General features: G+C 25.2%; 2 protein-coding genes across 3 annotated transcripts in view; both read left to right on the forward strand.

Annotated features, from left to right (window-relative positions):
• The first annotated feature begins 1,844 nt into the window (after positions 1-1,844).
• On the forward strand, positions 1,845-8,449 carry LOC145945033 (aminopeptidase N-like). The gene is made up of 11 exons (XM_083053819.1): positions 1,845-1,969; positions 2,330-2,800; positions 3,185-3,368; positions 3,812-3,962; positions 4,275-4,356; positions 4,772-5,136; positions 5,688-5,974; positions 6,482-6,681; positions 7,195-7,551; positions 7,651-7,720; positions 7,987-8,449. Exons 2-11 carry the CDS (start codon positions 2,337-2,339, stop codon positions 8,227-8,229), a joined length of 2,403 nt encoding a protein of 800 aa, XP_082909945.1. The 5' UTR covers positions 1,845-1,969; positions 2,330-2,336; the 3' UTR covers positions 8,230-8,449.
• Positions 8,450-10,019: 1,570 nt separating this feature from the next.
• The window catches only part of Dnalig3 (DNA ligase 3), a 48,407-nt gene continuing 45,837 nt past the window's right edge, over positions 10,020-12,589 (forward strand). Inside the window, exon 1 of one of the 2 annotated variants that reach the window (XM_083053818.1) lies at positions 10,020-10,173. The gene's annotated coding sequence lies outside the window, so the exon portion shown is untranslated. Of the gene's footprint in view, positions 10,174-11,228; positions 11,374-12,589 lie in introns of those variants that run through there. The other variant, XM_083053817.1, reaches the window with a different exon arrangement.

The following is a 12,589-nucleotide window of genomic DNA, read 5'->3' on the forward strand; positions in this document are numbered from 1 at the left end:
TATAAAATCACAATTGAGCAATAATATATACACTTTTTTGGTTATAAAATAACCCTCTGATTTATCAAACGGGGTAAGTCATTTTTTGTAAATATATGCATATTATTTTCTAGAAGATATTTATTTTGTTGTTTTGAAGAAAGAATTATTAATATGTATATTATATTTTTATACTTTACATATTAAATTGCATACTCTTGCATATATATTTTACAATAATAATATAAAAATAGTAACAGCAACTTTTGATTATTTTGACTTATAACAAATTAAAAATTAAAAACAGATTATGTATGTTTGATATTTTTCTAGAATTCAATATGTTTTCTATCTCTCTATCTAACGTACATGTTAAATTAAATCTATAATAAATATAAAAAGAAACAAACATTAAAATTTTTCTTCTAAGAAAAATATGTATATATAACGATATAAATATGCTAATGGAAAGTTATTTCCTTGCGTTTTCTTTTTGTTCACGTTTAGTTTGATTTATTCAGAAAATGTACATCGATAAAATTTAAAATAAGTTTAAATTCGCACAGTTGCTTCTTTTGTTATCCGTTTTTCCGAATTACACATGACTTACAAGTGACACATATAAACCTGATAATAATAACATATTATATATATATATATATATATACATAAATAATTAAAACATAAAAGTCAAACTACAAAAGGGACGAAGTTCAGTGTTGTTAATTATTTTATACATTTTTATTTTCCTTGAAACTTACGCATTATATTATTTACATCTGGTTCTTGATGACCCGAAGAATTTAAATTATGTTTTTTACATGAGAATCGTCGTATCAACTTTCTTTATTTATTATTGAAAAATTAAATTAATAAAGAGAATTGATAGAGAATATAATATGATTGAATTAAAATTAACATACCTCTCTTGCGTGATAAAAGTATATAAAATGCAGTGTACATAAAAAATTCCTCGTAAAAATGATCGAATAATTAAATAGATAGCGCATCTTTTTTTTAAATTGCAGTAATTTTGTTTCTTTTTTTTATTGGAGTCGCGTATTAGTGCTTTGCATTTTATTTGCATTTATTTGTTCTCTAATTTTACGTATATATATTTTTGTTCTACTATACTTACTTTTAATTACATATTTATGTCTGGTTCTTGATGACCCAAAGAATTTAAATTATGTTTTTTACATGAGAATCATATCAATTTTCTTTACTTATTAAAAAATTAAATTAATAGAAAATTAATAGAGACTATAATTTGATTGAATTAAGATAATATATTTTGTGTGATAAAAGTATATAAAATGCAATGTAAAAAATTTTCTCGTAAAAATTATCAAAATTAATTAAATAGATGGTGCATCTTGTTTTAAATTGCAGTAATTTTATTTGCATTTATTTGTTCTCAAATTTTACGTATATTTTCTGTTCTACTATACTTACTTTTAACAATGCAATTTTCGCAGATATCTAAAATGAGAACCGACATGATGTTCCTAAAATTGTCATTGTCAGGTTTTTTATTATTATATGTTGTTATAATGACGGCGGCTTTATTCACCAATGAAAATTCAATGATTGATAATTGGTATAATAAAATAAATAATTCGTCGATCTATCGCTGTGTCGTACCGTTTCATTATAACTTGAACTTGAATATATTTTGGCACGGTTTATTCGCATATAAAGGAGAGTCTAATGCCACTATTCATATTAGCTGTATATTAGAAAATATAAAATTACATATTTCAAGCAATATAAGCGTAGAAAAAATAGAGTTGGTATCGGCTAAGACTGGAGTAATCTATAAACCAATAACGTATTCACGTCACGAAAAAGAGGAAATAATTGTTGTTGATTTTGCCGAAGAATTAGAATATGGAATTTATTATCTGTATGTTGAATTTGTAAACCTTTTACCTCGCTACTTGACAGAATTTTTGGAAATTTGGTACATAAACAAACAAGGACGTGAAAAGTGAGTAAAAGCTATTATATATATGTATATTATTATTATAGATACATTATATACATATATGTATATGTATATATATATATTTATATATACGTATTTGTAAACATTAGTCATTATTATATTTTAGAAAACAATTGCATTAAAAATAACTATCATCAAAAGTTATATATAAAATAATAAGAAATAATAAATAAATTATTCATAAATCGCCGCGCACACATTGCTACAATCTTTAATATTTAATAATTATTTAATATAAATTTAGAATTATTATAATTATTATAATTATAGTAATTATTTTTCTACATCAACAATTGCTAAAAATTTGTCGTTATGCTAAAATATGTCGTTAAAATGTCACAGGGTGGTCATGTTGACAGCTCTAATGCAGCCGAAAAGAGCCCGCCAATTTTTTCCGTGTTGGGACGATCCGCAATTAAAGGCCACTTTTACCATTTCTGTGGAACATGATTCAGATTACACAATTTTATCGAATATGCCGATACAAGAACACGAACGTATAAAGGATTATGAGATGCGTACTCTGTTCCAAACGACGCCTCCAATATCTCCAAACAACGTAATAATTATAATGTATAATTCTGATGGCTTATCAAGTCTGTACCGGATTCATAACTTGATGGAGGATACGGTAATGTGGTACAGATGGGAGGTGATGTCCCACATGAAATTCGCGCGACATGTTGTTGGAAATGTAACTACGTACATAAAAAACAATTGGAATACGTTGGAAGGGGTCTCGAAACTGCATTACGTCATTATTCAAGATTTCGAACGCCGAATCTGGCAAACCCGGGGTTTCATTTTTCACAGGTAATACATTCAAGAAATAATTACAATTGTAATTCATTAAGTTATTAACTTTAGCTTTTGAAATTTTAAAATTCAAAGAATTAATTAAAGAGATATTTCTTACTTAATTATTTTAACGTTTAGAATTTATTGTTAGAGTAAATTTTATAATTCGGAGATATATATATATATTTAATTGTTACAAGAAACTATTTTTGTTTTAAATCAAAGTTTAATTAATCTATTCTTAAAATCCTTTTCTTTTCTTTGGCATTACTTGAACTATCTTTTTCTAATATAATATCCAACATATTTAATTTTTATATGGGTAAATTATATGCAAAGCATTTAGCAAAAAGTTTCGATATATCGTAATCACATTATTTACGAATAATATATTTTCAGAGAGGCAGATGTTATTTACAATGAAAAATTACATCCTGTTGCGTTAAAACCTGTAATAATGCGCTCAATTGCTCATGAAATAACATACCAATGGTTTGGAAATCTCTTTAATCCGTCTTATCAATCTTACTGGTGGTTAGACGAAGGCTTCATTATGTTCCTCGAATCACACATTCTCGACGAGGTTGTTTTACATTTTTACTATTTCTAACTGTAATAAATAAAAGAATTTTGGTTGATGTCGCGACAACGTAAAAAATTCTGAAGTTGTCTTCCTTTATTCTTCGTTCATTAAGAATAGGAAAATGCCAATATATTATTCTTTTTTTTTAACTTTCTTACAATATCTTAACTATTTAGAAAAAAAAAAAAAAACATTATAGGACGGATATCAAGTGTGTATTTAAATTTGATCTTATTATAATTTAGAAATACCTTGCAAAAAAGTATATTTTTTGAGTAAATTTAATAATATAAAATATTCTATATTATTTAAAATTATATAATATAAAAAACAATAAAACTTTCTTTTCAGAAATAGCAAATAATCGCATATATTAGTGTGTATTGTTAATGCAAATTTATTTTCGATTGTATATTTATTCGATTACTTCAATCTGTCTGTAGGTCTTTCCAGAGTCCCGAATGATGGACTTGTCCACTATACAGAATCAACATGAATCTCGTCATCTGCACACTTGGTCTGTTGTAAATAGTTTTATGCATTATACAAGTGATACATTTGAAATTAATTCACTTCCTTTTTCTCACATTATAGGTATGTATATTTAAATGTGTAAAATGTATATATATATATATATATATATATATATATATGTATGTATAAAAATTTGTAAATATAATTAAACAATTGTTTATAAATTGCTAGACATAAATATCTAAGATTAAAAGATTTAATTGTACATTTATTTGGTTTGAATTTAATTCTGCTCTAAAAGAAAAAAAATTTTTAATTTATAAATAGTTCTTTTTTAGTAGTTATGTTCACGAATTTATGAAGATCGTGAATTAAATTTATTTAAAATATATATAATTATATATAGATATTTTTTAAATATTTTTGTTATAGGAGCCGTAACATGGCGCATGTTAAAAAGTTTAATTTTCTATAATCCATTTTGGATAGTAATCAAGATGTATTTAGGCAAATAGTAAGTAATACCCACATTGTAATATAATAATTATATTATAATAAACACACACACACACACACAGGAAAAAATATATAATAAAATAAAAAATGTGTCCAAAGAAACTTTTTTAAAAAGAAAAATATATATAAAAATACATAAAAGTGTATTCAATGAGTATCCAAATCAGATAGAGTAACAGACAAAAAATTGTTTAAATAAATAATTGATATGTACTGTCTAAAAGTTAAGTGTTAACAAAAAATTTAACGAAAACAGATGATAATAAATTATAATAAAATTATATACAGACAAATACTTAAAAATATGATACAAAATCATATATATTAATGCGTTTTTTTCAAATATATTATATTATTATGTAATTATATTATGTGTAGTGTTTATTGTCATAATTAAATGTTAAATTTTACAGCTTTAATAATTTGAAAACTCCCGATAATTTTTGCAACTTTATGCAGACTGCCATAGAATTAAATTCTAAAGAGAGCTATCTGAATGTGAAAGAGATGATAAATATTTGGAGTAAACAAAAGTATTGTCCTACGCTAATTGTGACACGAGATTATTCTAGCGGTCAAGTGATAATAACGAAAGAGATTCACGATACATTGGATTCGACACCATATTTTATACCTGTCACTTATACTACGCAAACCGACATAAATTTTAATATAGATTTGCCAACTATTGATTATTGTTTAACAGAATCGAATCCAAAGTTGCAAATACCATTTGAGGATATAGATAAATGGATCATTGTCAACATACAACAAACTGGTAAATATTAAATCATATAATATTTAGTATCTCCAAAAATCTTTTTTTATTACACAAAAAATTTATCGTTATTACATGTTTCTATTGTAATATATTTTTTCATAAGAATTGATATTTTATCCTATATGTATTATATACAAACATACTTTTTAATATTCTCTCTCTTTTTTAGTATTTTCTCTTTCTCTTTTTCTGCAATATTTCACTGTTAAATTTAAAATTAAACTTTAATATAAACATTATTTTTTTAACTAAAATCAGTTTAAGTTTATACAATTCTATAAGTCGCTTAATTTCTCAGAGCTTTATTTTTCAATTTGATTACCAGCGTGAAATAATTTTATAATGATAATATTGATAATTTACATTTTTTAGTATAATATATGTATTTTTTTAAATATAATATACGTAAAAATGTATATATATTTAATTTCTAATTCAGCTTATGCATGTTTAAAACGTGAGGAAATAAAAATATAATTTAAAATATTTTGTATTATATATGTACATTCGAAAGAAATAATGGATAAAATTTACTTGTTGAATAATAGGATACTATCGGGTAAACTATGATCCCGAGAATTGGCGAAAAATTGGGCGTTACCTGAACAGATATTATACGAACATATATGTTCTAAATCGAGCGCAATTAATCGATGACGCTTTCAATTTTGCGATAGAGAAAAAACTGAAATTCTCCATATTTTGGGAACTTACAAGTTATTTACCACAAGAGAAAGATTACATAGCATGGTACCCTATGTTCAAAGCTTTCGAATACATATCGAACATCTTTGCATTTACAAATACTCGAGACAAACATCCCAAGGAACTCAAGGTATTGTCAAATTATAAAAAGTTTATCGTTAAAATTATATTATAGTAATATTATAGGGGTCAATGCATACAACGTAACGATTTTATATCACAATTCTGACATAATAACTTACTAATACTTAATACGAATTTTTGCATTATAAAATTTGTGAAAGAATTTAAAAAATGTATACATATTAAATAAATATACATATTAAAAAATTTATACATATTTTACAAAAACTTAACAACTTGTTAGTTGTAGAATAATGTAGAATAATACTAACATGTAGAATAATACATTTTAAAAATGTAGGATAATTATCTCATTTGCAAAATGCGTTATTATATAACATTTTTGTACAAAATATTCGTTATTTTGTATGTATGACCTAATATTTGAAAAATATATATATATAATGAGAATCAATAAGAAATATAATAATATACATTATAAATATCAATTATTCAGATTATTGTAAATAATCTAATAACTGAACAGAAAAATATACTTTTTTCCAAATTGTAGAAAGTATTAGCGAAAGTAGGAAATCTGTTTGAAGATATAGAAGAAGACATGTACAATCAATCAATACCTACCAACAACGATCTTGATAAATATTTAAAACAAGAACTCGCACACTGGGCGTGCATTATCGATAATTCATTGTGCATAAAAATGGCCGAAAATCAATTGCGATGGTATCTGAAAAACCCTAAACTAAATAAGTAAGTTTTCTTTTAATTATTATTTATTTCTTTAGTAGACACTTTTTAATTCTTTTGTACGCGTATGTTTGATATATTATCAAAAAAATATAATATAATATAAATCAAATATAAATATATTTGTACATATATAATTATATATAAAATATTTCCCCATATTTCTTTTCATAATGCAGAAGAAACAATAAAAAATTAAAAAACAATTAGAAGAATAATTTTTGCAATGCTTGCTGTTATTTTTTAAATAAAATGTTAAGAAATGAGAAAAGATTGCCCATATTTAATTATATATATATAAGCAATTTTTTATACGCAATTTCTTAATATTTTGTCTTTTTCTAAAAGAAATAATTCAAAAATTATATAAAATATGGATATATTTTATATAAAATTACATATTTTATATTTGATTATATATGGATTTTTTTCTTGGATATTTTTTAATATGAAGAGATTATATGCGAAATATTTATAAGAGATATGTCGAAAACTAAAACATTTTCTTTTGTATAGACTTTTGCCTGGGTGGCAGAAATGGATATTTTGTAATGGTTTAAAAAAAGCGAACTTTGAACTATGGCACGATTTATATAAGATGACATTTATTAATATAGACGAAGAAACAAAATTTGATCATAAAATATTGGAGTTCTTTGGTTGTTCTGAAAATTTCCGTATTATCCTTAATTATCTGGAATATGTTATACCAAGTTTTAAATACAGTTTGTCCAAAAATGAAATTAGCACATTAACAGAAGAGCATGTTTATGTTTCAACTGCTAACATGTTTCTTTCTACTCTTGCGAGACATGCTAAGAACACTCCAGTACTTGAAAAAATACTGGGAAATTTTTATTGTCTACAAAAGAGGTAAATAACATCTTTTTTTATAAAAATATACTGCTCCATAATCATGAAGGTTCATTATGTGTTAATTATAAATCTGTATATACTGTTTTGTTCTTACAGTAATGTCAGTACAAATGCAGCATTAAATGTGATTATTAATAATGCGTATACTGACGAACAACTTGATAAAGTAAGTTTTATAAATTTCAAAAAAATGTATACTTATTCATAAAGTTTTCATTGTGATATTTATTTTTCATCGAATTGTGTATCACACATCTTATATTGTATATGATGTACAATGTTTTTTTATTTCTCCCTTACATGTCTTACATATATAATTATTAATAATATAATTATTAATAATTTGAAAAATTGTCACATTTGCTATTTATTTAATTAATTACGAAATTACTGATTGATAAAAAATAAAAATGAAATTAAAATTTATTTCAGATAAATAAGTTCGCAAAAAATTACATTCCACAATCATATTCGAATATTGAAAAGAAGTTGGCGACACGTTCATCTCAGCTCGTCGATCAACGAAAATATTTTCAAATTTTGTTCGATGAATTCAGCAACACTAATATCATAACTGCAAACAAATCTTCAATTATACCACGTCAAAAAAAACCTTCGATTATACCACGTCCAAGTACAAAATATCTAACTACAATAAGTCCAATTCCACAATAGGTTTAACTCTTAAAAAATAATAAAAAAATAAAAAAGAAAAAGAAATTCACTACAACCATCATTAATAATGCAGCTAATTAAAATTAATAGAACTAAATCTAAAAAGTTTGTAATATTTTTTATATATCTATTATCTTTTAATTTACTATCTATACTAATTATTTATCATGTAATATTTTTCACACACACACACATTATTTTCTTCATTTTTTAAATTATATTGTACACGTCTTAAATTTATCTAATTGTTGTTAAATTGACTCATATTATTTAGTTTTAATATTTATATAAACATTAATTAAATTTATGTAATGCATATTATATACGTACATGTCTATATAATATATTATATGTATGTATATAAAATATTATGTTATATTGTTTATATAATTCTCTATTAAATATTAAAACGCAGATATGTTAAATATCAGATTTAAAATTTAATATATATAAGATATAAACATTAATATTTTGTGTGATGACTTTTTATTAATAATTAATTAATACATTTTATGTAATAATTAATATTAATATTAAGATTATTATTTTATATTAATTTTTATAGTAATAAAATTATTTCATTATTAACGTATTTCTAATATTATATATTAATTTTTTATCCCATTGTAAAATATAATAATAAGATTTAATATAATAATAATTTCAATGTCAATAAAAATATATATTTTTATGTTTTTTCTTCAAGAAATTCCCTTTCATATCTTCTAAAAAATAAAATCATTATTATTAGTTTTATTATTATTATTATATTATATAATAAATAATACTGCCTAATTTTTCTGTAAAATATATAAATTTTCTTTATTAAAAACTTTTTTATCTTACTAGACAGCTATTTTATTTTAAAATTAATTCTCTCTCTTTTTATTCTTTTTCTTCATACTTTCGTGGTGCGTTATTCGACAACTCGACAAATGTAATTATCCGTTTCATAAAAATTGGCATTTAAATCACGCGCGTCCGCGCGTCACGGCAGCCATGTTTGAATCGCGCAGTCGCGAGTCGGAAGTTGAGATATTTAGTCCTTTCCGTTCTCTCTCCGGCCGTTCGCGCGCGGTCACTCGCGGCATCGGAGCCTTATCGTGCGGATATAATCGCGATCGGGCGTTATAAGTGTCGCGATCGAGTGTCGTAAGTGTCGTAAATGTCGAAGGAATAGAATCAATCGATCTGTAATTACGCGATCGCGTTATAGTCGTAATTACGATGCGATATGCTGCGGTCAGAGTAGAGTCTCTTACTTGTCTCGTCGGCTGAGACGCGATTTCAAATTATTCAGAGCAAATGTCGTGTTTGCGAATAAATTTGTGGTATCGGGAGTGCCGAATAAAGTATATCGGACGATTATCGTATTATATTTACATATATGTACAGTATATCGCGTCGGTATAGTGTAGATATGCGACGACATGTATAGAAACGTGTTCATCGAATTAGCAGCCCAAATTTAGTTTCCAAAAGTAAATATTGCTTTAAAATATACTTGTAATGTCGGGAGTGCCGAGAAAAGTGTCGGACAATTGTCGTATTATATCGTTAATATCGTTTTCGCGTCAATAGTGCGACAAATCCGTCAAGTGAATTCCGCGCGACCATCGATACGGTTTGTCGCGTCGCGTCGGTAGTGCGACAAATCCGTCGAGTGAACTCCGCGCGACCATAGATACGGTTTGTCGCGTCGCGTCGGTAGTGCGACAAATCCGTCGAGTGAACTCCGCGCGACCATCGATTCGGTTTGTCGCGTCGGTAGTGCGACAAATCCGTCGAGTGAACTCCGCGCGACCATCGATTCGGTTTGTCGCGACGGTAGTGCGACAAATCCGTCGAGTGAACTCCGCGCGACCATCGATACGGTTTGTCGCGTCAGTAATGCGACAATTTCGTCAAGTGAATCCTACGTGACCATGGTCGCAATTATTAAAAGTGAGTAAATAAAATTACTGAGAATAAATATATCGCCTATATAAATATCCTTGTAATAGGAAATGCCAAGAAAAATTGTTTAATATGAAGATTCCTTGATTTATAAATTGATTGTATAAAATTGTGCATCTCTTTTCTTACAACATTGCACAGAATAATATTTTATATACAGTGTTGTGCTTAGATGATTTTTAAATTAGCTAGATAAAAATATGTAAATTTATCTTATATAAGATAAAGATGATTTTGTTTTAAATGTATCTAGATAAAAGATAAAATTATATGGCGATTCATCTAGATAACTTCCAGATAATATTATTTTTTGACTCATTATGTAAACAAAAAAATGTAAACTTTAAAAGGGATATAAAAATATATTCATACTTTTTTATTTGTAAGTTTTTATCGCTTACTGTTTAAGTTTACTATTTAAATATTTTTATGTGCTATGACTCTAAATCAAATTATCTGAACATTATTCTAGATAATTTAATAAAGATAACACATTTTTTCATCTAAGATGCAGATATAGATAATACATATTTTTATTATCTATATATAAAGATAAGATGCTGCAAAAATTTTATCTAGATAATCATCTATATAATTTTATTTAGATAACAGCAAACACTGTTTATATATTATTCTTATTCTAATTGCCTTTCATTAAAAATTTTTAATGAACAAATTATATATATATTTGAGGAGAAATAATTTTAATAATATTTAACGATATAAAAGACATATATATATATATATATATATATATATATCAATAATAATATCGTATATTCCGAAAGATAATATTTTGTTAATATTAAATAAATTATGTTAACGATATACTATAAATTTGCGGAAGCGTAGAAAATATTTTTGAGCGTGAAAAATACATTTTGAAGGACCTGTCAAACGCATTTCTTTTTAAATGCCATCAAATTTTTACTTCTATCGTACTTTATCATAGATAATAAATAAATATATATAAAATACGAAGAGAGGGAAAATTATATAGGATTTTTTGTCCTAGAGAATTGCATTATCGACACAGTGTTGCCACTAGAAAAAAGTAAACGGTCGCTGGGTGATCGATATTAAATTCGTCGTGTGTAAAAATATGTACGCAATATGTCGTGTTTATAATTTTAATTAAATCGCGTGTGCACGAACTTGTCATTTTATCGCGGGAATCATTCCTTTTCAGTGAGTATTACCTTATCTGATTGAAGATGAATATATATTTGACGAGAAGCATCGCTGCACGTAAACACGTTGATCAAAGAGGTTATATTCGCGGCTAGGGAAAAATATTGCCTTTAGGTTTCGTTACATGTATTTTATAGTTTCTTTATCGAACATTTTATATTTATATCGCGTCAACATAACGACAATAAATCAGCTTCTTTTATAATTCACATCTGCAACAAATCATTCTAGTATATTATTTTATATTATTTATATTATTTATATTATTTTTATTGGATAAAATTATATATTTATATATGTATATACCATATATAGACATATAAAAAATTTTACTGCAAAAGCCTTTATTCAAATTAAAAAAAAAAGTATATTATTATCCTTAATAATAAGGGCATAAAATAAAAAAAGCTTACTCTATATATTTTATTTTTATATTAATATTTATTATATTAATTTTGGGATAGTGTATATATATATATATATATATATATATAAATGGAAGAGCTAGCGAAAACTGCGCAACATATCTTTGCTGTAAAATATAGTTATTCATCTTATTTATACTGACATTTTGTACTTCTCGATCATTCTTATAGATGGCGCAAAAATGCAGTTTTCGTTTCTATTCTAGTCATTTAAATTTTCTATTATTTACGCGTCATTTATTTCTCCGAATGGATTTATTATTTTCGCAAACTCATTTCATGTGTCATAATCAAGTTTTTCACGAGTTCCTTTTATCGTGACGTTGGAAGAAACTATAAATCTTTCGTTTTTCAAGAGGAAGACTGATTATTGTCGTTTAATAAGTTTATATGATTCTGAAGACGAAAAATTTTCAACTATTATTATCAATCATATGTAAAAGCGCGTGAGAAATTGGAAACGCGAAGAGAGCGACGCATTATTTGCTTTTTACTTCTGAAATATACACTGAGAGAATTTTCTCTAGAATTTACCCTGAAAATTATGGTAATGGTGAGACAATATGGAAAGAATTTTATGACAATTTTTCTGATTAATATTTATCACAATAAAAATAATATCTATCACAATAAAATATAAAACACGTTTGATATTAATTTTACTAAACTGCATAATAAAATTCAAATATATTTTTTAATCAAACATATTTTATATTTTATTGTGATAGATATTATTATTTTTATTCTGATAAATATTAATCAGAAATTCTCATAAAATTCTTTTCATA

This window comes from Prenolepis imparis, unplaced genomic scaffold (assembly GCF_030444845.1).
Source record: "Prenolepis imparis isolate NDT839.2.m4 unplaced genomic scaffold, iyPreImpa1.0 SCAF_14, whole genome shotgun sequence".
Taxonomy (NCBI): domain Eukaryota; kingdom Metazoa; phylum Arthropoda; class Insecta; order Hymenoptera; family Formicidae; genus Prenolepis; species Prenolepis imparis.

Coding starts and splice junctions, on each gene's coding strand:
- LOC145945033 (XM_083053819.1), top strand. CDS start 2,337: ATGTTGACAGCTCTAATGCAGCCGAAAAGAGCCCGCCAATTTTTTCCG. Junction 4,357..4,771: donor AAGATGTATTTAGGCAAATA/GTAAGTAATACC, acceptor TAAATTTTACAG/CTTTAATAATTTGAAAACTC. Junction 5,137..5,687: donor TGTCAACATACAACAAACTG/GTAAATATTAAA, acceptor GTTGAATAATAG/GATACTATCGGGTAAACTAT.